This window comes from Coenobita brevimanus, chromosome 71 (genome assembly GCF_032717465.1).
Source record: "Coenobita brevimanus isolate Jiangsu-jjx chromosome 71, ASM3271746v2, whole genome shotgun sequence".
Lineage (NCBI taxonomy): Eukaryota > Metazoa > Arthropoda > Malacostraca > Decapoda > Coenobitidae > Coenobita > Coenobita brevimanus.
Window position 1 is genome coordinate 33,895,902 of NC_137024.1, and position 27,474 is coordinate 33,923,375.

The 27,474-nt window shown below is 42.8% G+C and overlaps 1 protein-coding gene across 5 annotated transcripts in view; it reads left to right on the forward strand.

The window, feature by feature from the left end:
- E(z) (histone-lysine N-methyltransferase E(z)) overlaps positions 1–27,474 on the forward strand; it is a 347,474-nt gene that overhangs the window by 23,511 nt on the left and 296,489 nt on the right. For all 5 annotated transcript variants that reach the window (XM_080277920.1, XM_080277924.1, XM_080277921.1 and 2 more), the window contains exon 3: positions 22,433–22,641. In XM_080277920.1, coding sequence (XP_080134046.1) covers positions 22,433–22,641 — 209 coding nt within the window. The remainder of the gene's footprint in view (positions 1–22,432; positions 22,642–27,474) is intronic.

Here is a 27,474-nt window from a genome sequence, read left to right on the forward strand (position 1 = left end):
TTTGAGAATAAAATACTGAGAAGGATTCTTGGGGTAATGTGGCAAGACAGAGTTACAAATGCAAGAGTAAGGGATATTATGAGAGTGGAATCAGTTAATGAATATGTGAGACTGTCTCGCTGGAAGTGGCTGGGACACATATACAGAAAAGAAGGTAGTTTAATACAGGATGTGCCAGACTGGACTGCTAGAGGAAGAGGAGGTAGAGGTAGGCCGACGGAAACCTGGTTGAGGACAATGAAAAAAGAAGCAGGAGAGGAGTGTTGGTGGGACCTGAAGGAGATGGCAAGAGACAAATATTGGTGGAGAGAGTTCATTGAGGCCCTATGCATCCCGTGGGGTGCCACAGGAAATGACTGATTGATTGATTGAAGTACCCTGAAAGTGCTGTGAACATAAGAAAAGCATTTATGCTAAATGAAAATGTAAAATTGTTGGACAAAGTGGCGTGTAGCATTGCAGCTTAAATGCAAATGATCAGACAGATAAAATGAGTCGGGATGTTTACGATGTGGATTGTTTTCTTTGTTGGAGAAAAAGTTAATGATGGAGCAGTAAAATTCATGTATTCGCCTTTAGTGCAACAAGTGTGAAAAAAGAAGAAAGAAAGGCTTTGTGCTCGATCTTTTTGTTATAAACTGACGATCTTTGGTCAAGTAAATTCGGATCTTACAATACGTGAAGACACTAAGTGTTGACATAAACAGTTAGGCAGATAATTATGTGAGTTCAGTTCTTGTGAATTATACTATCATACAAAGTATACTGTTTGGCTGACTTGTTTATTTTTCGTGATTTCAGCATTCGTGTGTATTTGAGAAGCGAGATACGCAATCACTCCATGCTGATGATTTCATAGTTTTTTTTTTTCCTTTATTGTTGATGACTAACAGCTTTCAAAAAGTTTCACATTGCATTTTTTTTTTTTTTTTTTAATACTGACAGTGTTTCGTGACGAAATATGCATGATGCAGGCTGGCCATTATTCACATGTTGTTTAGGTCTAGTTTATGCTTGATTTTAATGAGCACTGTCAAGAGGCTTAGTGGCAATCCTTGGTGATTAATATTTTTATGGGGAGTATTAGGGGCCAAAACTAATCGGTTAGGTTAGGATAGAATGCAGTAGCTATGCATTGATGTGTCCAGTTGGTGAGGTCGTATGTAAACACACTGTCTTCGGTGTCTTAAGGCAGACGTGTTCCTAATAATCTATCTTTAAATATATTTTTAACGAGAAATATGAGGCTCCTAGAACCTAATCCCATATTTTACATGCAAATATATGTCACGTTGTAGCGCGAAATGGATTTTGCACGTGGTTCTGCATAACCTATCTTGTATGAAGACACTGTACTGTACTTACCAGGATTACTGTATAGTACAGTACTTTACTACAACACCGCACCTACCTGCTTTCTTTTAAATATAATATTTTTTTTATCGATTTTGTATGTCTGCACATGTTTATATGCTTAAAACTGTGTTAAAATATGTTAGTGTGAGTTCCGGGGGTATCGATAGGTGTAAGTCCCAATCTAATGGAATTTCGTTTTTTTCGGCATGCTCAGGGCCCCCTAGGGTGCCGTGAAATCGAGTTTTTCTTGTATCGGAAAAAGTCCGATAAAGCCAAAAGCAGTCCGGACTGCCTGACCACGTATGTTCACCACAATAAGGTAAATAAAAGACATGTTTATCAGTGTACAGTATAGTATTATTATATACAGTTACCTCTCAACTAACACGAGTTTTAAAAAACGCATTTTCGTTTTAACACGAGCAAATGTTTATGGAGATATTTTTAACTAACAAGGGTTTCTCGATTTAACGCGACTTTACACGTACGTGATGGTTTTAAATTAGCCGCGCGTGCCTTAGACAGTCCTGAGCTGATAGACTGTGTGGCAGTTTATGCATAAATACAGTTTTTTATTTGCTTGTTGCTTAAACCGGTTTTATTCAAACTATATTATTTGAAAATGAAGTTTGGGCCCATCCTGAGCAATTTGGCTCTTTTTTGGACAAAATTTGACCAGGAAAGTGATGACAGATCTAAATTGTTACAACTTGATGCTGCAGAACAGAAAGAAGAAAACCACTCAGACCAAGATAGAGTAGTTCTTTATGAAGAAGACGAAAACTTGAGGGAGTTATCTTCATCACCAGTAGCACGGGAGTCAGAGGAAGAGGAAGGACAGCAGAGCGAGGAGGGACAACAAATTTAAGGTGGGGAGTGGCGGGAGGTGGGGGAGAGGGGGGGAGGAGGGACAGCAGCAGACGACAAGTGATGCATAGAAGTGAGGCTGTGTGTTGTTATTGTTTGTGACCTACTTACTGTAATGAAAATGTTGCTTTTACTGTAGTGTTTTTCTGACCTACTAATAAATAATGTTGAGGAACTCACAATGCCGTGAATGAAGCAGAATTGAAAGAAAATCCACTTAAAAAAAGAATACAGTATGTATTGGGGGAGAAGTAAGCAAAACTTCGGCCCAACTAGGGCTCAAAGGGTGTTTATTTCTCCCCAAATATACTGTTTTTGTTTTTTATAGGGATTTTCTTTCAAATTAATATTGTTGCTTTTAAGTTTAGAGTAGCATAGCTCCCCAAATGGGTGGACTTTCCCAGAGTCCAGGAAAGTAACCTGTAATATTACCATTGTTTCTTATGGGAAAATTATGTTTAAATATCGCATTTTTAACTAACGCGACCTCTCCTGGAACCTAACCCTCACATTCTTTGAGAGGTTACTGTATATTATACCATTCTCTTAATGTATTGAAGTTATAACAAAGTACAGTACCGGAGTGATAGTCAAATCGTTTCGTTCGTTTTCATTTTTAAAGGCTCCAACATGCTTGCATGTGTCAGCCTTGGTCACCTAATGGCGGCTCACCATGCTGCACGATCCATTGCAGCCTCCCTGTTCAGTCCCTTAACCCTGAGGTCACACTTAATGACCTCGTCCCATGTCTTTCTCAGTCTACCCCTCATAACCCCACCCCCAATATTAACACTTCTCACCTTCCTCACCCAATTATCATCCCCCATCCTCTCCACATGTCCAAACCATCTCAATCTACCTCTCCTCATCACAGCACCAATACACTCCAGTCCCATCCTACCTCTCAACTCTTCCATCGTAAACCCAGCCCCCCAAGCCTTGGACGCAGGGACGCACTGCACATCCACCTAATCATTGTCATTTCTGTACGTCTGAGCTGGCAAATATCTTCCTCCTTCACTGGCCAGGTCTCACTACCTTACAGCATTACACTCCTAACACATGCTGCATACAAAGACCCCTTAGCACGTAGGGAGAGTCCTCTCAATGTCAGGAGAGGCAAGAGCTCCCTGAACTTCTTCCAACCACTTCTCACCCTAGCCACAGAGCTAGCTCCAGCCCCACCTCCAGCACACAACATGTCTCCCAAATAACAAAACTCTTCCACGCACTCGAGAGATTCACCAGCAAGTTCAATCCTTTCACGTCTGACAATCTCCACCTGCTCACCCCGACACGCCGTATACATAAAATCAGCATTATCTTGCAGTCTACTCTGATTCCACTACATCTCTTATGCACCCATTTATCACACACACCGCACAAGATGGAATTACTTCCCACACCCTTGTGGCAAACTGCACATGTCCACTCTTCCTCGTCTGTGACAGTACCGCCACCAACCCTAGATATCATCACTTTTGTTTTATCTGCATTTACCCTTAATCCCTTGTGCCCCATACCATCTCTCCACTTCCTAAACCTTTCCTCCGCCTCCCTTTCGTTCTCTGCAATCAACACCAAATCATCAGCATACAACAACTCGCACGGGAGTCCGTTTCTAAAGTCATGCGAAAGGCCTTCAAGTACCATGATAAACAACATAGGACTCAAGACTGACCCTTGATGCACACCAACATTCACGGAAAACTCATCACTCAAATCTCCATTCACTCTTACCTGGGTGTGAGCACCCACATATATAGCCATAACCACCCTAAAGGCCCTATCACACGGTACCTCGTACCAGGAACGGCCGAGGAAGATTTAAGTGGAACAAAACTTGGACGCTATCACACATGTTCCTCGTATCCTTGGCAAAGGACATGCTTCTCACACTGTTGCCAGAGCCCCGTCTCGCAACTGTGGACAGTGATCGCTGTCGCTGACTCGATAAAGAATAAGGAGAAGCAACTTTTGTTTACAAACTGGTACACACGCGGAACTGCCTCAGTTTCTATAAGGGCGAATTCAGCTGCCCTTGTCCAGGAAATCGATGATAAAGCCATCAGTACGTTGTTGTTGTGGTGGTGTTTTCAGGTGGCGACTGGTTCGTCTACTCTACCTGCAGTGGAGTCCTCAGTTGTAAACACGTGATATTTTATCGACATCACAGTTTCCTCGGTGTAGGAAATATTAACTCTTTATAAGGCCTTCAAAACGATTGATATTTATTATAAAATATTAATAAGTATTCAGTGTTAGGCTAAATGTTTAATAATGTGGTATGATATATTCTCTGTCGAGTAGCCTGGGTTTTGGTCGCACTGTTTTGCCTGTCGTATCGTCGGCAGGAATCCATACAGACGGGTTCCAAATACCCGTGGTATCGTCGGCAATTTTACCACGTTACCGTTCCGATTTACCATCGTATCCTCGACAAACCTCGTATGAGGTGCCGTGTGATAGCCCCTTAACCAGCCACTCCTCCAAGCCAAGCTTTCTCATTGCCCACTGCACCACCTCTCTAGGGACTCTGTCAAAGGCCTTTTCCAAATCAACCAAAACAATATAAAGATCCTTTCTCCTACCAATATATTTTTCCTGAAGCTGTCGAACAATGAATATGGCATCAGTTGTCCCCCTACCTGGCAAACCCAAACTGCATCTCATCAATATTCACTCTTTCTCTAATCATTCCTTCTAAAACTCTCTCCATTACCTTCATTATCTGATTTAAAAGCTTTATACCTCTATAATTTCCTTTTTCCAGGGCATCACCCTTCCCTTTATACACATTTACAATTACACTCTTCAGCCAGTCATCTGGGACAACACACTCATAAATAATCCTATTTATCAGGTCAGTAACTAAACTCACCCCTATATCGCCTGAGGCCTTCAACATTTCAGCTGTCAACCCAGACATACCTGCTGGCTTCCCCACCCTCATCCTGCCTATTGCCTCACTCACAGTAGCAGCATCAATCAAAGGCCAAGGGCCAGACACTGGATCTGCTGGCTCCAAACCTTCCCGGTCCCAGTGAAACTCCTCATTCAACAACCGGTTATAATGCTCTCTCCATGCATCTTTAATATCCTCACTGTTCACCACTACCCTTCCTTCATCATTCTTCACACACTGCTCACCTATAATATCCCGATTATCCCTCTTCAATTGATCTGCCACCCTAAATATCATATTTTTCCTTTCCCCATGATTTAGGTTATCAAGTAATAGTCTCTGTGACTCAGACTTTGCCCTGTATACCTCTTCTAGCCCTACCCTTAGCAGCCAAATATTCCTCTTTGCCACCACCCTTCTTCCATTCCGGAAAAGCCTTCTTTTCTCCTTAACTGCAGCTTCTACACCCTCATCCCACCACCAAGTTACTTATGTCTTTGTGATCCTCTTGTCCAACTGTGTGTTACATCAGTAACTCTCAAGAAATTGTTCTTGAGGGCTCTGTACTGTTCATTAACGCCTCAGTCTACAGCTCCCTGTTCAGCCACCACTCTCCTTAACTCGCTATAGAAGGCATCCCTTACTACTTGGTTTTTCAGCTTTCATATTTTCCTCCTAGGTACATAAGTCTTCTTTTTCATCACTTGTTCTTTAAGCACAGTTTAAAAACCGTTCATGCGATCCGGACTAGTGTCTGATTTATTGGAAAAGTCCGAGTTAACGGGGAAGTCCAGATGTCGCTTTTATCAGAATTTCGCATTTTTCGGAACGGCTTGGGCCCCAAATAGTCCATTATAGTGAGGTCTTACTGTATATATATTTATGTATATTTATAAGTTTTATTTTAACAGGGTAGGAAGATGCTTCACCACAAAAAAAAAAAATAAATAAGTATTGCCAAAACTAGTCTAAATGAAAGCTTGTTATGTGTATTGTTAAGATAATATCCAATTAGATCTTGGTTATAGTAAGTAACTGCAAGAAAAAATAAATTTAAGTAATGGATGACGTTGCTGTGTGCCCCATCACAGTTGGATACAAGCTGTGAAGAAAGTAATATTATGTTATTATTTCAAGAATACTCCCCCAGTATCCCTGCCTGTCGTACGAGGCGACTAAAAGGGTTGGTGGTGGGTTAGTGCCCCACCCCGTAAAAAGAACTAACTAAACAAGTGAATAAAGCGCCTCGGACCTGGAAGGACCATAAGTTGATGACTAAGGAACGGACAAAGGACATTCTTAGGGTGGGAACTTGCAATGTGAGAGGAGTGAATGATGAAGTGAAAGAGAGAGAGATTGTTCAGGTGCTTGAGGATGCAAGAGTGGATATATGTGGACTGACTAAAACTAAATGGAAAGGTGAAAGGTGAGAGAATGGGAATATGGTTTAGGTATATGTGCAGGAGTTAATGAGAAAGAGAGGGAGTATGTCTCATGATAAGCAAGAAATGGGAGGAGAATATAAGAGAGTATGGAACAGTGGGTGCAAGGATTGTATGGTTGAGGATGAAAGGTGAAAAGGTGAGAGAATGGGAATATGGTTTAGGTATATGTGCAGGAGTTAATGAGAAAGAGAGGGAGTATGTCTGATGATAAGCAAGAAATGGGAGGAGAATATAAGAGAGTATGGAACAGTGGGTGCAAGGATTGTATGGGTGAGGATGAAAGTAGGTATACAAGTGTGGGTGATTGTATGTGTGTGTGCTCCGACAGAGGACCGAGTGGCAACAGTGAAAGATGAGTTTTGGGCGAGAGTAGAAGCATGTATGGACAAGTTTGAGAGGAGCGAGAGAGTGCTTTTGATTGGAGACATGAATGGCAAAGTTGGGAATGTACGAGTGGATGGAGTGGTTGGTCAGTGGGGTGTGCCAGCTGAAGTAGATGGGAATGGTAGTGCTTTGGTGGACATCTGTGCTGGTAAGGGGTTGACAATAGCCAACACCTACTTTCTCTCTCATATACCTCTCCACCTCATCCCTCCATCTCATCCTCGGCCTCCCCCTCCACCTCACTCACATACACTCTCTTCGTCAGTCTTTCACCCTCCATCCTCTCCACATGGCAAAACCACCTCAGTGTATTCCTCCTAATGCTTCCTATCACATCCACACCACAACACTCCTTTATATCCTCATTTGTCAGCCTCTCTCTCCATGTGGCTCCACAGGCTTCTCTTAACCCGTCACGTCCCGAGCCTTTCCGCACCTATGACATCCCCCAGTCCCGAGCCTTTTTGGAAAAAATTTTTTTCTTATGAAACTTCAGCTTAGGTCGAGAAACTATGGAAAATCTTGAAGAAAGTGGTCTCTGCGGTCTATAAGTGGTCTATACAGGTGCGGTTTCCCCCCACAGGTATCGTATTCTGTAATGGGCTGGATATGTGTTAACGTTTTCTATGGTAAGGAGTAATGGGACAAACAACACACAACACCTCTACATTTATTGAATTTGTACTAATAAACAATAACAGTAAAAATATAATGTATTTCAGACACATATATAGGAAAAATAAGCATTGTATCATCGCTCGAGCATAGCGAGTTAGGTCCGAGTCGTATCATGCTATCTGCTAATTTTCTGTTATGAGTCTACTGATCATTTTTTCTACTTGCATACTTCTGTTTCAATGACAATTTACCAATTACAACTGTTTGTAAGTGATTTCAGATGTTTTCATTCATTATGATGACATGCAGCATAAGTTTAGCGCACATCAGCTTAGTAAGCGCACTCGCTATGACTCGTATTTCAACATACCAAATTGTTTTATCACTTTCCAATTATTTTCCCATTTACATAGAACCTTTCCCCCACCACTGTGAAGGTTTTCAATTATTTTCATTCATTACGAGGGCATTTAGCGATATGCTAGCGCCTATTCACGTAGCAACCACGATCTCAAACACTCGTGTTTCATCATCTACTTTAATTATTCACTCCAATTATATTTTCCTACTTATATTACACACGTTTACACCCCTCCAATGCACTGTACATACTTACTGCCATTATTTATTCAAGTGAGCGTGAGAATATCGCCTGAAAATACCCTCGCAATGAATGTTACGTCATACATAATACTCACACACTTATATACTAATTCACTCACAAACTTATATACTAATTATTCACTTTATCACTTGCTGACTTTTATTTTGACTAATACATGCCTTATTCATTCGACTAAGCGTCAGGAAATCTTATCTTTATAGACACGCTATGAATATTTGACTTAGGAAATACATCATCATATACAATAATTTGAACTTATACCCGTAAGAATGTCACATAATAGAAAATTTATAATAAGGGGCCGTATTTATTGCACTGAGCGACAGAATATCGCATCAAACAACCCTCTCTATGTAAGTTTCAACTTAGGGCAGATTTATATAATTACACCCAATGTTTTCACTTATGTTCTACCCGTAGGCACTTTATACTAATATTTGGCGATCCACATGACTGATATTTTCACAGAGCGTCTGTCTGTCGCATTTACATCATAATTTCTGCGTCCTTTCGCATTCACACCATGCTAAAATTGCAGCAACGTGTGATATTCACTAAAACATGGGTGAATACACAGACCCACGTCACACTGCACGCACTCATAGCGGGTGTCCTTCCTCTGTGTCGTGAGTCTCACCTGGGAATGACTGCACACGTGACACCTGCGCTGGGGCCTAGGTCTGTTGGGCTGGGGCGGGATAGGAGTGGGGAAATGGCTGGCGGATATTCTCTGGGGAGTGTGGGTAATATGGGCAGTGCGGGGGCGCTGTTGGGGCCTTTCAACAGCATACTTTGCAAAGATTTCTCGTGTGAGCTCCCTCACAAACCCTTCAAAGGTTTCCTGAACTCCTGTGGTCATGGCGTGAAGGTGGTGGCAATTCAGAGCAGTGATATCTAGCAAGTGAAAGAACAGTTTTTTATACCACTTCGTGGTCCTGGCACAGTCTACCGTCGATATCATGGAGTCTGACTGGTCCACGAGGCGCATGTTTATATTATAGTCCATGACACATTCAGGTTTCCAAACACGACGCCTGCTCTCGCTGTGGTAATCAACAGAATCAGTACGGTGCATCAAGGGGTGGTGAACCGTGGACAAGAGGCTTACTTCTCTGTTGTGGTTCCACATTGTTGCAAGGATGTTGTTTGCTTTGAAGAAGACAACCTCACTCCTTGCAAGTTTCCGCCCTACCTTGACCATGTGACGCCGGTTCACCTTTACGGTTCCACAGACTCCCGTTTCATGTCTGTGAAGATAACGAGCGAGAAGAGGGCTAGTGTACCAGTTGTCGAGATAGAGAACGTGACCACGATGAAGGTAGTCTTGTATCATCGTCTTTACCACTGCTCCCGAAAGTCCTATACTTCGATCTTCTATTATGTCTGTCTGTGTACCGGTGTACAAGACTATGTCTTGCACGTATCCAGTCCTACAGTCACACATAACAAAGATCTTGAACCCAAAATGGTGCCTTTTGCTGGGTATATACTGTCTGAAGAAATATTGCCTCTCCACAACACGAGACTCTCGTCTATGACGAGATCTCTATAGGGATAGAATGAGGATCGAAAGGTTTGCCTGAGGTGATCAAAGACCAGCTTAATTCGCCTCATTTTGTCCGTGTTGTTTGCATTTGCAGGGTCATTAGCATCATAAAAATGGAGGCGACTTAGAATTTGTTGAAACCGATTACGGCTCATCACTTGACCAAATATGGGGGTAAACATAACAGGGTCCGTAGTCCAGTAAGCAGGAATTCTATTTTTTCTTATTATACCCATCAAAAGGACAAGGGCAAAAAATAAGAACATTTCTGGAATGGAGACAGGGTAATCATAAATCATTGAATGCCTACTCCTTGTTCCCAATCTTTCACTTTCTAGCCGCTGGCCGCTTGCAAACAGGTTTGTTTGAAACACGATCTGATCAACGAAGGCCTCACTGAAAAACAGGTGGAAAAAATCCAACCTGCTTGAATTACAGTGAATACCTGGTGCAATGCAGCCAGATTGCCCCTGCTCAGTGAAGGGGTGAATGAGGGGAGAAAAATCACTCCCATCCTCCCAATCCCACAACACAAATCCCTTGTCCCCATCACCGCCTTCGTCTGGGTGGGGAGGAGATCCTGGTTGGGGAGGTTGGGGAGAAGGAGTACGGAGGGCTTCCCCACTGTCACTCCTCTTCCCTCTGCCTTTACCCTTTCCCTTTCCCTTACCCTTACGGCCTTGAGGAACATTAGGGGGCTGTGGGGATGAAATAGTTGGATATTGGGGAGCAGAAGACGTGCTGGGGAGTGGTTCCTCCCCACCTTCCCCCTCCATTACCACACCACGTGCTCTCTCACGCAACCTTGCTCGACCACGTGTTAGGGGATATTGGGGAGCATAAGACGTGCTTTGGAGTGGTTCCTCCCCACCTTCCCCCTCCCTCACAACCCCACGTGATAAGGAACGCACCCGCACTGGCCCACGTGATCCACTCTGCCGCTTCACACTGCGTAGGGAGAGCAATGACTCACCCACCTCACTCTCACTTTCCCTAATCCCAGGAATGTCCATTTCACTCCCCACTCCCTCCACTTCACTTCCTACCACCCCAAACAGAATGCTAGGCCCATACCTGCTTAGACGACGTGGTGTGCGCTCTGGGCCACGATGCGTAATCACCTCCCGCCCATACCACGTGGCAGCACGTCCCACGTCTCCGTCCTCGTCCTCGTCCTCGACCTCGAATTCTGCTTCCAAGGCACGCTGGGGATAGGGATATGACATACCACGTGCCTTCTTTGCCTCCTGCCCCTCTCTAGCAGCACGGTAAGTCACGTACTGCCGCTTCCTTGGTGACGGAACTTCCTCGTCACTGCTGGTGGTTTCTTCCTCCTCTGGCTGCACATAATCCTTGTCCATCTCCTCGTCATCCACTGTCGCCGGTAAAGGTGTCCAGGGCGACTTGAATTTCGCTCTCTGAGAGACCTCCCTTAGCCATGTCTGAGCAAGACCGTGGCTACCAGGTGAGTGGACGAGTGGCGGGCTAGCGCGGGTCGCGCGGGGTCGCCGAGTGTCTCTGCCTGGTGGCAGGTAGGGGAAGGTCAGGCGAGGGTACGTACCGCAAATCAAGCGCGAAATTTGAAAATTGTCGAAATTATGCACATTGCAATTGCACGACGTACTGGTACGTCGCCGGGACTGGCAAATGCAAATCGTGGTGACGTACCCATACGTCGTCGGGACGGGGCGGGTTAAATAACTCATTTCCAATGCTCTCACTCTTGACTTGTGTCCTTCCAACAACGTCCAAGCTTCACTTCCATACGTTAGAGTTGGTATCACAATACTGTCATGTAGTAGCTTTTTCATTTCCATGCTCACTTCTCTGTTTCTTATCACTGCTTTCAAAGAACCAGCAACCTTTCTTCCCTGCTGTACCCTTTCAAGCACTTCACCCTCCAAACCTCCATCCTTACTCATCACACTACACAAGTACTTTAACGTACTCACATTTTCCAATTCCTCACCATCCAACCTCACTGTACATTCGCAGACTTCACCTCTCTGAAAGACCATCACTTTAATCTTCCCTACATTCACCTTTAGATTCCGCTTCCTACACACTCTCTCAAACTCATCCACCAAGCCTTGCAGCTCACCTTCATCTTCACTCAACAACACAGTATCATCTGCAAACAACAGTACAGGGAGTTTCCAAACACTACCCTCTCTCACCAGGGCCACTCCAACATCCACTACCCTACCTTGTACTTCTTTTATTACCCCATCCATGTACAGATTGAAAAACCATGGAGACATGACACATCCCTGTTTCAACCCAACCTTCAAAGAGAAAAATTCACTCAGTCCACCATCCACATGCACTGCAGCCTTAGAACGATCATAGGCCTTCATACTCTTCACAGCATTCAGCAACTTCCCATCTCCTCCATATATTCTTAATACTTTCCACAATCCTTGTCTATCCATCCTGTCATATGCTTTCTCCAAATCATGAAAGCCACATACAACTTCTTTCCCTTCTCTAGAAACTTTTCTACTAAAGATCTAAGAATGAATATCTCCTCTGCACAACCTCTTCCCTTCCTAAAGCCTCCCTGTTCTTCTCCAACTAATTCCTCTGTTCTTTCTCTAACTCTGTCAGTAAGTATCGTGCCATACACTTTTCCTATTAAACTAATAAGACAATTGCCCCTGTGATTACCACACACTTCTTTTTCCCCTTTTCCTTTGTACAAGGGAATAATTTTACCTGACTTCCAATCCTCCGGGACTCTACCTTCCTCCCAGGCCAATCTGCACATCTTCCACATCCATTCTACTACTATCTCTCCCCCATGCTTCAGCATTTCACCACACACTCCATCAGTTCCTGAGGCTTTCCCCAATTTAACTTTCTTCATTGCTTCCACAACTTCTATCCTACTGATTTCTTCCTGTCTTCTCACCTCCCTCCTCCTCCCAGCCATTCCCCAGCCACTTATACTCGCATCACTTCCATCCTCTATGTTCAACAATTTCTTAAAGTGTTCTCTCCATCTGTTCACTTTTTCTCCCTTCTCCACTAGTAATATACCATTTTATCTTTCACTCCCCTGCTAACTTCACCTCCACCCTGTCTAACTCTCTTCACCTCTTTCCAAAACATTTTCTTACAGTCCCCCCACTTTACACTCAAATTCCTTCCAACTTCCTCATCCACTCTCTTACTAATCTTTTCACCTCTCTCTTCCTTTTACATATAACTCTCTCTTCCGCCTTTCAGCTTCTTCCACACCCCTATTTCTCATCCATTTGTTGTATGCATTCTTCTTTTGTACCACAGCCTGTCTCATCTCATTCCACCACGCTGTTCCTTGCACCCCCTTCCGTCTTCTCTTCATCCCACACACCACATCACATGATGCACGTATTTCTTCTGTGAGTATCCTGCACACACCTTCCACGTCCCCCATCTGCTCCAATTCATATTTTCCCAATCGTTCCTCCTCCTCATATTCTGCCTTTTTCTCATTCTCTTGTAACCTTTCCACTCTCCTTGCAAATACTCCTTCTTCCCATCTTTCCCTTCTTCATTTTTTCCATCTTATTTGGATCTTGATTCTGGCCACGACCAAGTAGTGGTCAGAAAGTCCACTCCCCCAACCTCTATAAGCTCTTGCATCCATTACACATCTTCGCATCCTTTCATCCACTCACACATAATCAGTCGTTGCCTTCCTTTCATTCAGTTCACCACCCACCCTTCTCATCACACGCTATGTATACCTGTGGATCATTTTGTGCCTGAAGAAGGTATTGGCTATCACCAACCCTCTCCCAGCACAATATTCCCTACTTTACGATTCATATCACCGATCAAAAACACTCTCATTCCTTCCAAACTTTTCCATACACACTTCCACATTTGTCCAGAACTCTTCTCTCACTATGCTTGCACGTTCTTGTGTTGGCGGATACACCTACACAATTCCCCACATTTGTATTCCAACTTTTAATCTTACCCACACAGTCCTTGACCCAACTGATCCATACTCACTTATGTTCTTCTTCCATCTTTAACTCACAACTATACACACTCCTTCTTTTGTCCTCTCATTCTCACCTACTCCTGCACATATACCCCATCCATCCTCCCATTCTCTCACACTCTCACCTCTTCATTTAGTTTCATTTACTCCACATACATCAACTTTCGCACTTTCAAACACCTGGACAATCTCTCTCTCTTTCATCTCATCATTCGCACCTCTTACATTGCATGTTGCAATTACCATGTCCTTTGTCCATTCCTTGGTCGTCATCTTTTGGTCAGTCCTTGTTCGAGGCTTCTTGTTCGTCTTTTTTGTTAGTTGTTTTCCAGGGAGGGGCACTAACCCTCCGCCAACCCTTTTAGTCACCTTGTATGACAAGCAGGGATACTGGGGGTGTATTCTTGAAAAGAAAAACCTGCGTGACGACATGTACAGCAATTAAATGTTATTCTAATTGCCTCACCCATTCTTTGTATAGGAAAAAAGAAGTCAAGATGATGATGAAGATTCTTAATACCTGTCTGCTGTCTCCAGGGTATTTAGCTTGAGAAAAGTTAGTGAAGGGGTTGATTAAAAACATACCTAGCCTCTCCATTTTAGAAGGTCCCTCATACCTTCAGCAAAGCAGTGCATTTAAAGACCATGATGTTTCTTGCATGTATAGGTTTTTGCATATAATGACAGCTTTCCATGTGCCACAGTCTTGAGCCACTTCCTCTCTCAAACCCCGATCCCAGGGGTCTTAGTGGAGGACTTCTTCTCGCGTCTTCCTCACTCTATCTCTTGGCACTATTCCCGTCACATTTATACCTGTGACCCTCCTCGGCCAGTCACCCTCCCTCTTCTCCATGACACATCCAGACTGTCTTATTCTACTGAGAAGGGTGCAAGTAGAGAGGGATTGGGGAGGAGCTCCTTCATTATAGTCCTTCCTTATTATTAGCCTCCACCAATTACTTGAGTGGAGACTTGTTTTTATTGGTATCATTATTATTATTACAACCTCAGAGTCTCATGATGATTCCAGGAGAACTGAAGGCTGTGGAAGGAATCTGAAGGACCCAGGTTATGTGTCCTGGCATGGGCCATTGCTGATAGAAATATAGAAAATCCAAATCCTTTACGTGCAATGACAGAATGAGCCATATTGCTATTATGAGTGGATCAGATAAGGCGGTCATGTCTGCTGGAGGTTTCCGTGGGACTTAAGCAAGTAGTCTGAAAATGAAACTTGGCAGAAAGATTCTTAACCTGCCGCATCCCGTTGACGTATATATACAGTACATCCACACGTTTTGTCACTGTCAGTCACGTTGACGTATATAGACATGCATCACTTGCAAGGTCCCTAATTTGCACATTTTTCAATTTTCGCGCATGATTTTTGGTATGTATACACGGGACACCTTCCTCTAGATGCCAGGCAGGGACAATGCTCTACCCCGCATGACCCCCCCCCGCACGCCATTGTCTCGGCAATTCACCTGTTACCAGTTACCTGGCTAGTAAAGACATGTCATGCCACAGTACAAAATTCAGGGCCAGATGATTCCGCAATCGATGACAATGTGGAGGAAGTTTACATAGCATTAGAGGAACAAACAGTCAGAAATGATGATCAGGTAATGTGGCAAAAAAAGGTCAGGTATGTTGATGTGTTTGGTGAGTGAAACAGTGCTTATATTGCCTATATTACTGTGTGAAAACCAATGTACTCTCGTACGATATATAAATTCGGACCAAATAAATAAGTAAATACCATTTATGAGTGGTGTGGAATAGTTACCCTCCCATAGAACTCATTTTCTTTGGAGCCAGCGTGATAGAAAACCCAGTAAGGTAAGGGGTACTACTACCTGTATTCAGTATTTTAAACCTCAGGTGAGTGATTTCTCTATGAATTTTTGATGTTTCTCACCAAAAGCAGAGGTTTGAGCCATAAATTTTTTTTTCCAAAATTGGTCAGGATTGGGGGGAGTCAGTGGTGGAAAATCGGTCGGGATGGGGCAGGTTAAGAGTTCCTTTCGTTTTTTAACCCGTGCCGTCCCGGCGATGTGAATTAACGTGGCAACATTGCTAGGTCCCTAATTTGCACAATTTTCAATTTTCGCAAGTGATTTTTGGCATGTATACACGGGACACCTTCCTCTATTCCTCTACAAGATGCCAAGCAGGAACAATGCCTTACACCGCATAACCTCCCCCCCCCCTGCACGCCATTGTCTCGGCAATTCACCTGTTACCAGTGACCTGGCCAATAAAGACATTCAGGGCCAGAGTGATTCCCCAATCGATGACAATGTGGAGGACAAAGTTTAGAAGAAGAAACAGCCAGAAATGATGATCAGGTAATGTGGGAAAAAAAAGGCCATGAATGGTGATGAGTTAGTGAGTGAAACAATGCTTATAATGCCTATATTACTGTTTGAAAACCAATATACTCTTGTACTACATATAAATTCGTACCAAGTAAATAAATAAATACTGTTTATGAGTGGATAAAATAGTTACCCTCCCATAGAACTCGTTTTCTTTGATGCCAGCCTGTTAGAAAACCCAGTCAGGTAAGGAAGTTCTGGCACCTAAATCCGGTATTTTAAACCTCAGGTGAGCGATTTCTCTATGAATTTTCGATGTTTCTCACCAAAAGCGCATGTTTGAGCCAAAAAAAAAAAAAAGGTCCAAAAACGTTGGGATGGGGCGGGTTAAATTCCAAATCTTCCCAATGGGTCAAGGTCATTGTAAGACACAGTAGGTGGAGACTAGTGACTGTCTACAGGAGAGTTACAGAGTTCTAGTTGCTATTATTATTCTCCACCCATTACATTGGTGGAGTATATTGTTTTTACTGGTATTATTACCATTCTGGCTTCAGAGTCTCGTGATGATTCCAGAGGAACTGGAGGCTGCGAAAGGAGTTTGAAGGGCCCAGGTTGTGTCCTGGCATGGGCCATTACTGATGGAAAAGAAATCCTAATCCTATGCATGCAGTGGCAGAAGAGTCATATCAGTATTATGAGCTAATGAGAAAGGTGGTTGTTCTAGTGGAGGTTTATTCAGGACCTGAGCAAGTAATCTGAAAATGAAACTTCGTGGATTCCCAAGAGTTTATTTTGTTTTATTTTAAAAATTCAAAATCTCCTCAATGGGGTCAAGGTCATTAAGAGACAGTAGGTGGAGACCGCTGACTGTCCACAGGACAGTTACATAGTTGTAGTTACTATTATTATTAGTCTCCACCTATTACTTCGGCCCGATTGTGACATATATCGATGCAAAGCAATGAGAACTAAGTCCTGAGTGGGGATGGGGGAGGATTCAGGCTCCTATCCATGGTGGGGGGGGGATTCCCCCACCTCCCTCTTGCTACCTTCCTCTATCCCAATACCATTGTTCCCTCTCCCCCTCTCTCACTGCTGACTGCCTCCTGCTCCCTCCCTCCCCCTCCCGCACCATTCTCCATCACACCACTGTGGTTCCCCCCCTTTCCCCCCCCTCCCTGTCTCCCTAGGGAGGGTTATAACCCCCCTACCCACCCTCCACACTCCTGTACTCCCTCTCTGCATGTCCTCTTTGTCTTGTGGTGTCTGTCTCCCATCTCCATATCCCCATACCATCCCTTCAGGCCTTTCCCCGCCCCACCCCCACCCCTTCCAGCTACAACTCATCCCCCCCACCTTGAGTATTATACGTCATTGTTACTATTCATGTCGCATGTTTTCATTCATTACCAGATTATTGTTTGTGTAATTGCATACACTGATGCATGAAGCATAGAATGTATGTTTTTCATGTATTTATGAATCTCCGTGTATATACCTAAATGTTTCCTGTAAATGTTAGTAATGTTTGTTTTTATAATAGTAAATTGTGTATTTGTGTGTTTGTCTTTCTCTTACACCATTATCATTGTTTTGCATGCTTTAGCTTTTTTTTTTTTTTCCCTTGAAATTCTTACAGCTACTTGATTTGCTACACACCTATGAGGGAAGGGGACAGGGCAAGGGAAGAAGTGTTGGGGGGGAAGGGTGTTGTTAGTGAGTGAGGAACACCGACATAATTATTTTGCATACTAAAAAAAAAAATGAACTGGAAAATTTTGAAGGGTGGGGGCAGGGAGGAAGTGAGGAGGGGGGTAAGGGGGAGGGGAGGAAGAGAAGGGGGTGATGGGAGTGGGTGAGGAAGGTCATGGGAGGGGAGGAATGTGGAAAGGGTTGGGTGGGAGCACATAGAAAGCTGGAGTCACCCTGTCTGGAAGGGTAACTTTTTTTTAACTTTGACGGGCTATAGTTCATGAACCAGTTGGTCTAAAATGCTGTGGTTTGCTGCATAAAGTGTATAAACTCAAGCTCTAAACCTTGGACATAAGACTTTTTACTTCTGTAAGAGTCGAAAAATCAGCTCCATATACAGATTTTCACAGCGATTTGGTCAATTGAATTGCGTATCCTAGGGGTTAATTTTCACCAAGGTAAAATTTTTCTTACAGGTTTCAAGAGCTTGTGTTTACACACCTCAAAATTTATGTTTCACTCTCATATGACTTAGTTACTGCAATATTGGCCTTAAGAAAATGTCAAAAATAACAATTTTTACCCCGAGTGTATTGGGAGAGAAAAAATATTGCACCAATGTAAATTTTGGTCTTACAGATTTTAAGAGCTTGATTTTACACACCAGAAAATGCATATTTCACTCATATGTCTATTGGTTACTGCACAATCGACCGTCAAAAATTAAAAATAGTCACTTCACTACTGTATTAGTGAGAGTGAGATGTCCTTGAGAAATAAGGGGGAATAGGGAGGTGGAGAGAGTTTGGGGGGGCATCAGGAGGGGGGGAAATGGAGGGCATATGTTTGCCAAACACAGGCAATATAGTGTAGAGGAGGTATGGGGGTAGTTTGGGTGGGAGGGGACACAGAAGACATCCTGATCCAATAGGGCAAAGGGAGGTAGAGAGATGGCCTGGGGAGGGGTGTCCCTCACCCAGGGAGGGGGCCAAATCATGCCTTGCACCACCCAATCTCTTAGGATACAGCCACATTGAATGTGACGAGCGGGGAGGGATGAGGTGACACGATAAAACTCACTAAATCCTACGTGGGTGGGCCAGGGTGGCCACACTGAATGAGCGGGGAGGTTTGTCACCTCGCTCACGCTCCATGCTCATTGCTACACGATGCAGAATGTTCCAGAATGTCGCATACTGCCTCAAAGTCAAGGATCATCTCGACATGATAGGCACCCAAGTTCTCGCCACAGCCTCCACAAACCCACACCATCCACTACACTACATGGCAGCACATACACACGCACACCAAGGAACATCAAAACAATACCCAGCACACGATATCATACACAAATACCCTGTACTGTCATCTCTCCCGCCTCAGAGCAGCTTCCAGAAGCATATCCATGCTCACATCACTCGCTGCTCCACTCAGTTACTTAAAGACAATGCACAGCTGCATGCATGGCCTCCCGATATCCACCCTTCTGAATCCTATTTCTCTCATGAGGACAGGGTCCACCTGGCCAGGCTGAGATGTGGGCATCATCCAGCCCTCCTAAGTCATCAGAAGCGGCTGGATGACTCCGTCGCTGATGCCTGTCCAGGATGCAACACAGCACTCCGTACTATTATTAACCACTAAACCGCGGGGTTGTTTTGGTGCGACTTGTGTGTCCCGCTAGGATATTCGCGCTCCGACAGACTTTCTAAAAATATTTGCCAAAAATCAGTTATTAGTCCTAGAGTATTATAATTACATATGCATATGGCTCATACCTTCAGCTTTCTCCTGGGATGTTTGTTGAACCTTCGTCGAGTGCCGTAGGACTTGTGGAGACTTTTGAAGTTGGGTAACGAAGTCTCCACTTTACACTTCCCGACACCCTGTAATATGATTCCCACAGCCTGATATTATCACTAGAAACACTATTCTATGATTTTCAAATAGTTTGGAATCCATACTCCAAAAAAAAAACAGTGAAAGCAATGAAAATTACGAACGCATACGATCTTCCCACTTGCGCTCGTTCCCCGCTGGTATTCTGCCATTTATTATTCATAAAAACACTCACACTTTATATTCCTATTACTATATATCACATATATATATCTGCATTCTTTATCCATAAGTTTCCTTCAGTAATAGCTGTTTATTGTCACTGTAGGCATTCAGTTTCTCTTTCAGTAAAATACGTAGCATTCACTTTCTCGTCCTGTATACTAGCGTTGAGAGCGAATCTGTCACTTTCACTTTCACTTTCATAACTCATAGTATTCATACATCTGTCTATCTCTATCTATCTATAGCCTGACACCCTAATCCCGCAAAGGGTGGCCGCAGACAAAACGCCTCCAAGTCGCTCTGTCACCCACCATTTGACTACCCTCCCCCCAACTCACACCCCCCTCCCTCATATACCTCTCTACTCCATCCCTCCACCTCATCCTCGGTCTACCCCTCCCTCTCCGTCCCTCCACCTCACCTACATACACCGTCTTAGTCAGTCTTTCATTCTCCGTTCTTTTCACATGTCCAAGCCACCTCAGTGTATTTCTGCTAATCTTCTCAACCACATCCACATCCATCCCACAACATATTCATACATGCTGGAGTGAAACTTACACTTTCATTACTACTAATATATATACTCGTATTCTTATATTACTACTCATTTATATTTCTATTTACATTCTCTATTTTATTTACAATATTTACATTTCTATTTTATTTACACTATGTTATGCACTGTCACTTGCAGTAACGTATGAAACTATTTTCCACTGTTCATTTATATTTACATTCATTGCTTTCACATGCTGTTAATGCATTATTTACATTTCCACTTGCACTGTTTTAGAGTCACCAGAAAGATCGTAGTCACTGTCCATCATTATCATTGATAAATTAGGCAGTTCACGTTCCACAGCAGTCACTTAGCCCTTTACCCCTTTCCACACGAGGTTTAGAAGGGGTAGAGGTCACAGGGCCCTTTACATGGGGCTAAAAAGCGGCGGAATTGGACGGGCGCGAATCCGACGTGGTGTCACCTTGAAAGACGACAGTAAACTGAATGCTCCTGCCTAGGGGCAGTGAATGGCTGCCAATGTCAGCATGGTGACAGTTGCTAATATATACGCTATGAAATGATTGGCAGGAAATCTAGACAAAACATAATAAATTAGGTAGTTCCACGTGAATGTAAATATCACTTAGGCTTCTCCCTTTCCTTCATATATATATTTTTATTACGAGAATAGATTATACGGCATATTTCAAGGGGAAATTAGCGAACGAGTGCATGTGAGGTGTTGTCAGGTGATAATTAGCCAGTTCTAGGTGTATGGCACTATCAATTACCTTATTTCTTTTTTGTATATATTATTTTGCATAAGAATAGGGCATAGGACTTATTTCAATGGATGAAATCAGTGGAAAATTCCGGGGAAGATATGCTTAGCGCAGTGCGGCTGGGCAGGTGAGAGGAGAGGGTAATGGAGGGGAGGTAGGGAGGGGAGTCAAGAACGGGGATTAATAGCTAAATTGTCAACGGTGGATGGGAGTACAGGTGACAATAGCGGTGCTGACTATTGTTGGACGCCGGCAGTACTGATAGATGATACAAGCCAACACTTGAAAGCCCGGGAGAATTCAAAATAACACAGAATCGCAAAAGTGACGCCCCGCGGTATGATCCATTGCGCTTGAGCATCACGAAAGTGACTCCCCGCGGTTAAGGGGTTAAGCACTTTATGGAAGACTTCATTGCACATAATCACCTAGGCCAACAACACAACATACACTTCTTGAGAGCTCTGTGGCAAAGCCCGGTCTCAGCCGTAGCCTTCCTTAGGGACAGGGCTGTTCGGTCAGACTGTTTAGGGAACAACTACTACTACTACTACTACTACTGCTACTACTTGGAGAATAAGCAGATCAGCATTAGAGATAGGAGTGGGACTTTAATAGGCAGGATTTATGTAATCTGTGGACATAAACTCCATGACAGTGGTGAATTCCTTAAAAATTCTTGCTACAACCAAATTATTTTGTTCAGCTTTGATTTTTTGAACTGAAGGGGTTGCATATAACTTTTGTTAACCTCCTCACTACAAGAGGGCTTTCATAAGCTGCATGGAATTGTCTGTTGATAGCAAAAATAAACTAAAACAGTGTCTTTGAATTGAAGCAAATAATAGCAAATGCAGTGTCAATAAAGGCGGTTTACAGCAAGGACTAACTGTATTTTAGTTTGTTTGATATGAGTAGTACAGTATATATACTGTACAGTTAGTCTTAACCTAAGGTCTTGGATGTGTGCAAGCCAAATGGTACTTTAACCCGTTGGTGGTTGAGTATGTACTTACACTCACTTTGAAGCACATCACTCAAGGTTTAGTATTAGTACATTTATTTACCCTTGGGTATTCAAGAATCACGCTTGATCTGCCAGGTCATCAGTCTGTAGGAACCCATAGAAAATGGTAGAAATTGTTGCCCAGGTTACAGGGAGGATTTATATGCTATACTGCCCACCTGCCCCACCAGGATAGTTAACTATAAACTAAGTGTCAACCAGGAACGGCTTAAGTGAAGCATTTAGATCAGTAATTCATCAACAAGTAAACAGCTTGAAATAAAGACTAATTACTGTATGTGTGTGTTGTCACCATCAGAATTGCTAGACCATGAAGACCAGAATGTTGTTGGTGTAGGGCCAGTGTGGGTGTGCTCAGTGGAGGCACCTCCCCATCAGGCGGTCATGCGGCGCACCCACGTCACGTCCTCTGCCTCTGAGCCACTTATTGTCCCTATCAAGACCATCAATGCAGTTAACCCCATACCCACCATGTACACTTGGGCACCACTACAGCAGAACTTTATGGTGAGTGTCTATCCATCCATTATGTTTATAAAATCAGGGTGATTGTTTAAAAATGCAGTCAGCCCCATCTGCATCATGAATACCTGGGTACTACTATAGAAGAATCTCATGGTCAGTGTCAGTCCATCTATAGATGACACTTACTGAATCAGATTGAGTCATGATCAACTCCACCGCCATATTTTCTTAGTTATTCTTGCTACCTCCACACACATTTATTATCTAGGAAAAATCTTTTATTGCCATGGGGTTAGAAATGGTGTCCATTGCTGTAATTACAGTACAATACTTCATATCTGGATTCTCCTCCTTAACTTAGTAAAATCATGTAAGATTAGTTAGAAAAAATTTTAATACAGCATTAGACTGGAGAGGTTATAGCTGTCTGTTTCTAACCTTGTCACCATAGTCTTTCACAAAGTGATTACAGTTACCTAGATGTAGGATTTTTTTTTTTTCCCCCCAGCTTCAGAGATCACCTATTTTGAAGGGGCAATTAAAGGCATATTTAACCTCCATTATGTTGTAATTCTACCCTAGCAAAGTACACTGATCCTTTGGTTATCATGTATAATTGGTACCGAACATGGTGCGTCCTAATAGAATTGCACGATAATGAATACGCAGAACCTGAGAGGCATCCTAATTAGTACCACGCACTCCAAATGCCAGCCAAAATTTTTCCCTTGTACAACAGTGTACACCCACTAAATATATATATACCTACTGTCGTGTTCCTTCATCTCTAGCTTCCTGTCTGGTCGTTCTATAGCTGCTGTTGTAGACGGCCATCGTTTTTCTCCTAATGCTATCTATAGTGGCATTCCTAAGGGCTCTGTCCCATCACCAGCTTCCATCCCTCCATTCATCTGTGACCTAAGCTCTGCATTTAACCCTATCCACTCATACACTGATGACCCACCCTTCTCTTTTCCATTTACTTCCTGCAACATCCATCTCAGCAGCTACTTCAACAAACAAGGGATGAATCTATGGCACACCTAATGTCTGACTTGGCCCATATCTCTGACTGGGGTAATAGTAATCTTGTTGTTTTTAATGCATCAGAAACTCAGTTCTTACATCTTTCATCCCAACAAAATCTTCTGCAGTATCCTCTTATTTTTAACAATATCCAACTCAACCCTGCATCATCATTAAATATACTTGAGGTTTTATTCTCTCAGGATTTATCTTGGAAAGATCATTTTACCTCTCATATAAAATCTGCTTCCAAGAGATTTGATGTGCTAAGCTGACTCCATGCCTTTTTTTTTTTTTTTTCAGTTGTTGACTTTATACACAGGTTTTATTCGCCCCTGTGCAGAGTACGCCTCTCATGTGTGGGGAGGCTCCCCACATACAGCTTTTCTCAACGAAGTGGGATGAAAGGCTATTCATCTCATTAATTCTCCCCCTCATACTGGCTCCCCTCAGCCTCTGTCTCTTTTCAGCTCTGTTGCATCATCATCTCGTTTCTACTGCTACTTTACTAGTTACTGCTCCTCAGAACTGTCTACTTGGATCCCTCTATCACTACAGCAGGCGTGTAGCACCTCCCTAGGAACAAACTAATCCCTTTTCTGTCTAGCTCTCTAAGGCAGGAGTTGACCATTACTCCCAGTTCTTCATGCATACTGTCTCCCTGTGTGTACTTCCTGCTGCCTGTGCTCTCCAGTCTTTCAAACGCAGTTTGTTCAGGCATCACGTAACGGATCTTGAATTTGGCCCTCTTATCTTGCTTTTGTTTTTTCTTGGAGGGAACAATTTTGCTGGCTCCTGGCCTTTGGCCCATTCTTTCATGCATTTAAAAAAAAAAAAAAAAAAAAAAAAAAAAAAAAAAGTACTACATCCATGCATAGGCATGGTTAAGAGATGATGATGCCAAAGGAAATATAAAGAAGAATATTAATTCTACTACAGGGCACAGGACTGCATGTACAGTACCTCGTCGAACACTTTGCTAGTCACTAGCCTTACACATAACTATAGACTCACTGAGGTAGATATACAGTTTAGTTGAAGCAGCAGCAAGACCTTATCATTTCAGTTTTTATCTAAAAGTTTGTTTTCCATATTTTTCTGATTATTATTATGGTGGTAAGCAATTGCCACAAACTATGTTTACAATCCCCAATGGCACTTGTGGTGTGCTCTAGACAGACAGACACCACCTTCAGTGTGCTATTTTTGGCACACGATTACCTTTGTCAGTGCTGATTTATCTAAATCTAAGCAACATTCATGTAACTCTCCAACCTTACGCATTTCCCTCCATGTAATGCCCACGTTTTCACCAAAAAATGTGCTAAACACACACACACACACACACACACACACACACACACACACACACACACACACACACACACAATGAGGACAGTAATAAAGGAAAAGATGTCTGGATGGAGGGAAGTAACAAGTGGAGTCCCTCAAGGCTCAGTGTTGGCGCCAGTAATGTTCCTGATTTACGTAAATGATATGGTAGATGGAGTGAACAGTTATGCAACTCTGTTTGCTGATGATGTAAAGATCTTGAGGAAGATAGAGGTTGAGGAGGATTGTAAAATACTGCAGGAGGATTTGGATAGGATACACAATTGGAGCCGGACGTGGGAAATGAAATTTAATGTAAAGAAATGTAAAATATTGGAAATGGGTAAAAGTACCAGGAGACCATCACTGAATTATTTTTTGGGTAATGAATTAATCACAAAAAGGAGAGAAGAGAAAGATTTGGGAGTGCTGGTCCAAGATAGTTTGTCACCAGAAAAGCACATTAACAAGATAGTTGGAGAGACTTATAAACTCTTGACTAACATAAGAGTAGCATTTCATTATATGGATGAGGAAATTATGAAAAAATTGATAGTGGCCATGATCCGCCCCAGGTTAGAATATGCAGCGGTAGTGTGGTCCCCACACAAAAAGAAAGATATAAACAAGATTGAGAGAATACAAAGAACAGCAACCAAGATGGTCCCCAGCCTGACAGACCTGTCATACTGAGAGAGGCTGGAAAAACTGGATTTGCCTTCGTTAGGGGAAAGGAGAAAGAGGGGAGACATGATTGCGGTGTTCAGGACCATGGTGGGAGTAGATAAAATTGACAAAGAAGATCTGTTTGTATGGGATAAGAGAGCAACAAGAGGACATGGAATGAAATTGAAAAAGTCAAGCTGCTTGAAGGATATCAAGAAATATAGCTTTCCTTACAGAAGTATAGACTTATGGAATAGCCTGGACAAAAAGATCGTCCAGTCTAAAAACTTAAACGAGTTTAAAGTTAAATTCGACTTATTGAGAAACAGTGACGGAAACCCACGAGCATAGTACATTTTTGTGTATATCACAGTTAGGTATATTAGGTAAATACTTAAATATTTGGAACGACTTAGACAAAGAGGTGGTGCATAAGAAAAACATTCATGTGTGTAAAGGTAGCCTTGATAAATGTGGATATGGAGACAGGACAACACGAGCATTGCTCAATTCCTGTATACTACAAATAGGTAAATACACACACACACACACACACGGTAGGCACCAAGGAGTGCAGACATGGGCCGACAGCGCTCCATACCGAGCCAGCACGGCCAGTGGCATTACCTAAATTAGTATCTTTATATGAGTCAAGCTCTGTACCAGGTTAGACTAAATGGTTTTTTATTATTAAAAAAAAAAAAAATCAAAAGTTTAAACAAGACTTGTTCAAACAGAAAAGAGAACCAAGTAGCGAAAGAATGCGCTCAGTCAGCTGATTGTTTGTTTAGACTACAACTGCCCCAGGGAATGTAAGTACTCTGTGCTTTTAGTATTGCAAAATGGCCACATACTTTAGTAAAGCAAATTTGGAAAAGAAAAGGGATAAAGGTAGAAAGCAAGATAATGATTTCTACCAAGAACTGGTTGAAATGGAAACTCACAATAGACTGGTAGAGCGTAAACACTGTGGAGGAGATACTAAAAAGTGCAAAGAATCTTATGGAAAAAGAAGAGTTCAAAAATGTATGGATAAAAAGATGCCTAACACAAGAGGAACTGGAATTACTGAAAGAGAAGAGGGAGGAAGCAAAATTAAAAAATGAGGGAAGATCAGAAGAAGAGAAGAACACATTTTTTTACAAAGTAATAGGATTGCAGGTGTGAAAGTGGTACATAAACAGGAGGGAATAACTGATTGCAGTAGAGATCAACACATCTGAAGGGAAAGTAATTGTAGCCAATTTGTACATGCCACCCAGATCAAACACATGGGAACGATACGAATATGAGGACCTAGCAGAGAGTACAATTCAGAATTTAACCCTTTAAATGCGGATCGTCGTTTTTGCAACGATCGCCAAAAAGGACATAACGGCGGATCGTCGCGTTTGCAATTTGAGTTAACTTTGAATAAACGCAGGCAATGATGTTCCAGCTGGTATTGTCTATCAGTACCGCCACCCTTTAGCTACAAGTAGCATACTTGACCTTTGTATTACTGACCTCCGTTGACTGTGATTTATGGCAGCGCGCTGACTGCTTAGAACTGTAAATCTGCGCTCTCCTCTCACAAGCAGTTTATGCTAATAGGAAACACTTGTTTCTCCAGTTGTCACACTAGCTTTTTTTCGCACGGTTTTTCCCTGTTTAGCGTCAGTTTACCGCAGGCTTTCAAAGTGACATTATGGCGAGTTCTAGCTCTTCCGAGTCAGTGCGAGCAGCCGACAGGAACGAGAATAAAGTGACGGGTGTAAGGCAGAATAAAAGCGCGCCGCGGTGGTATTTTGGGAAGTACTATGACTGAAATGTAGTATAAGTGTTTTTAGCTGTGAAAATGGAAATGTTTGT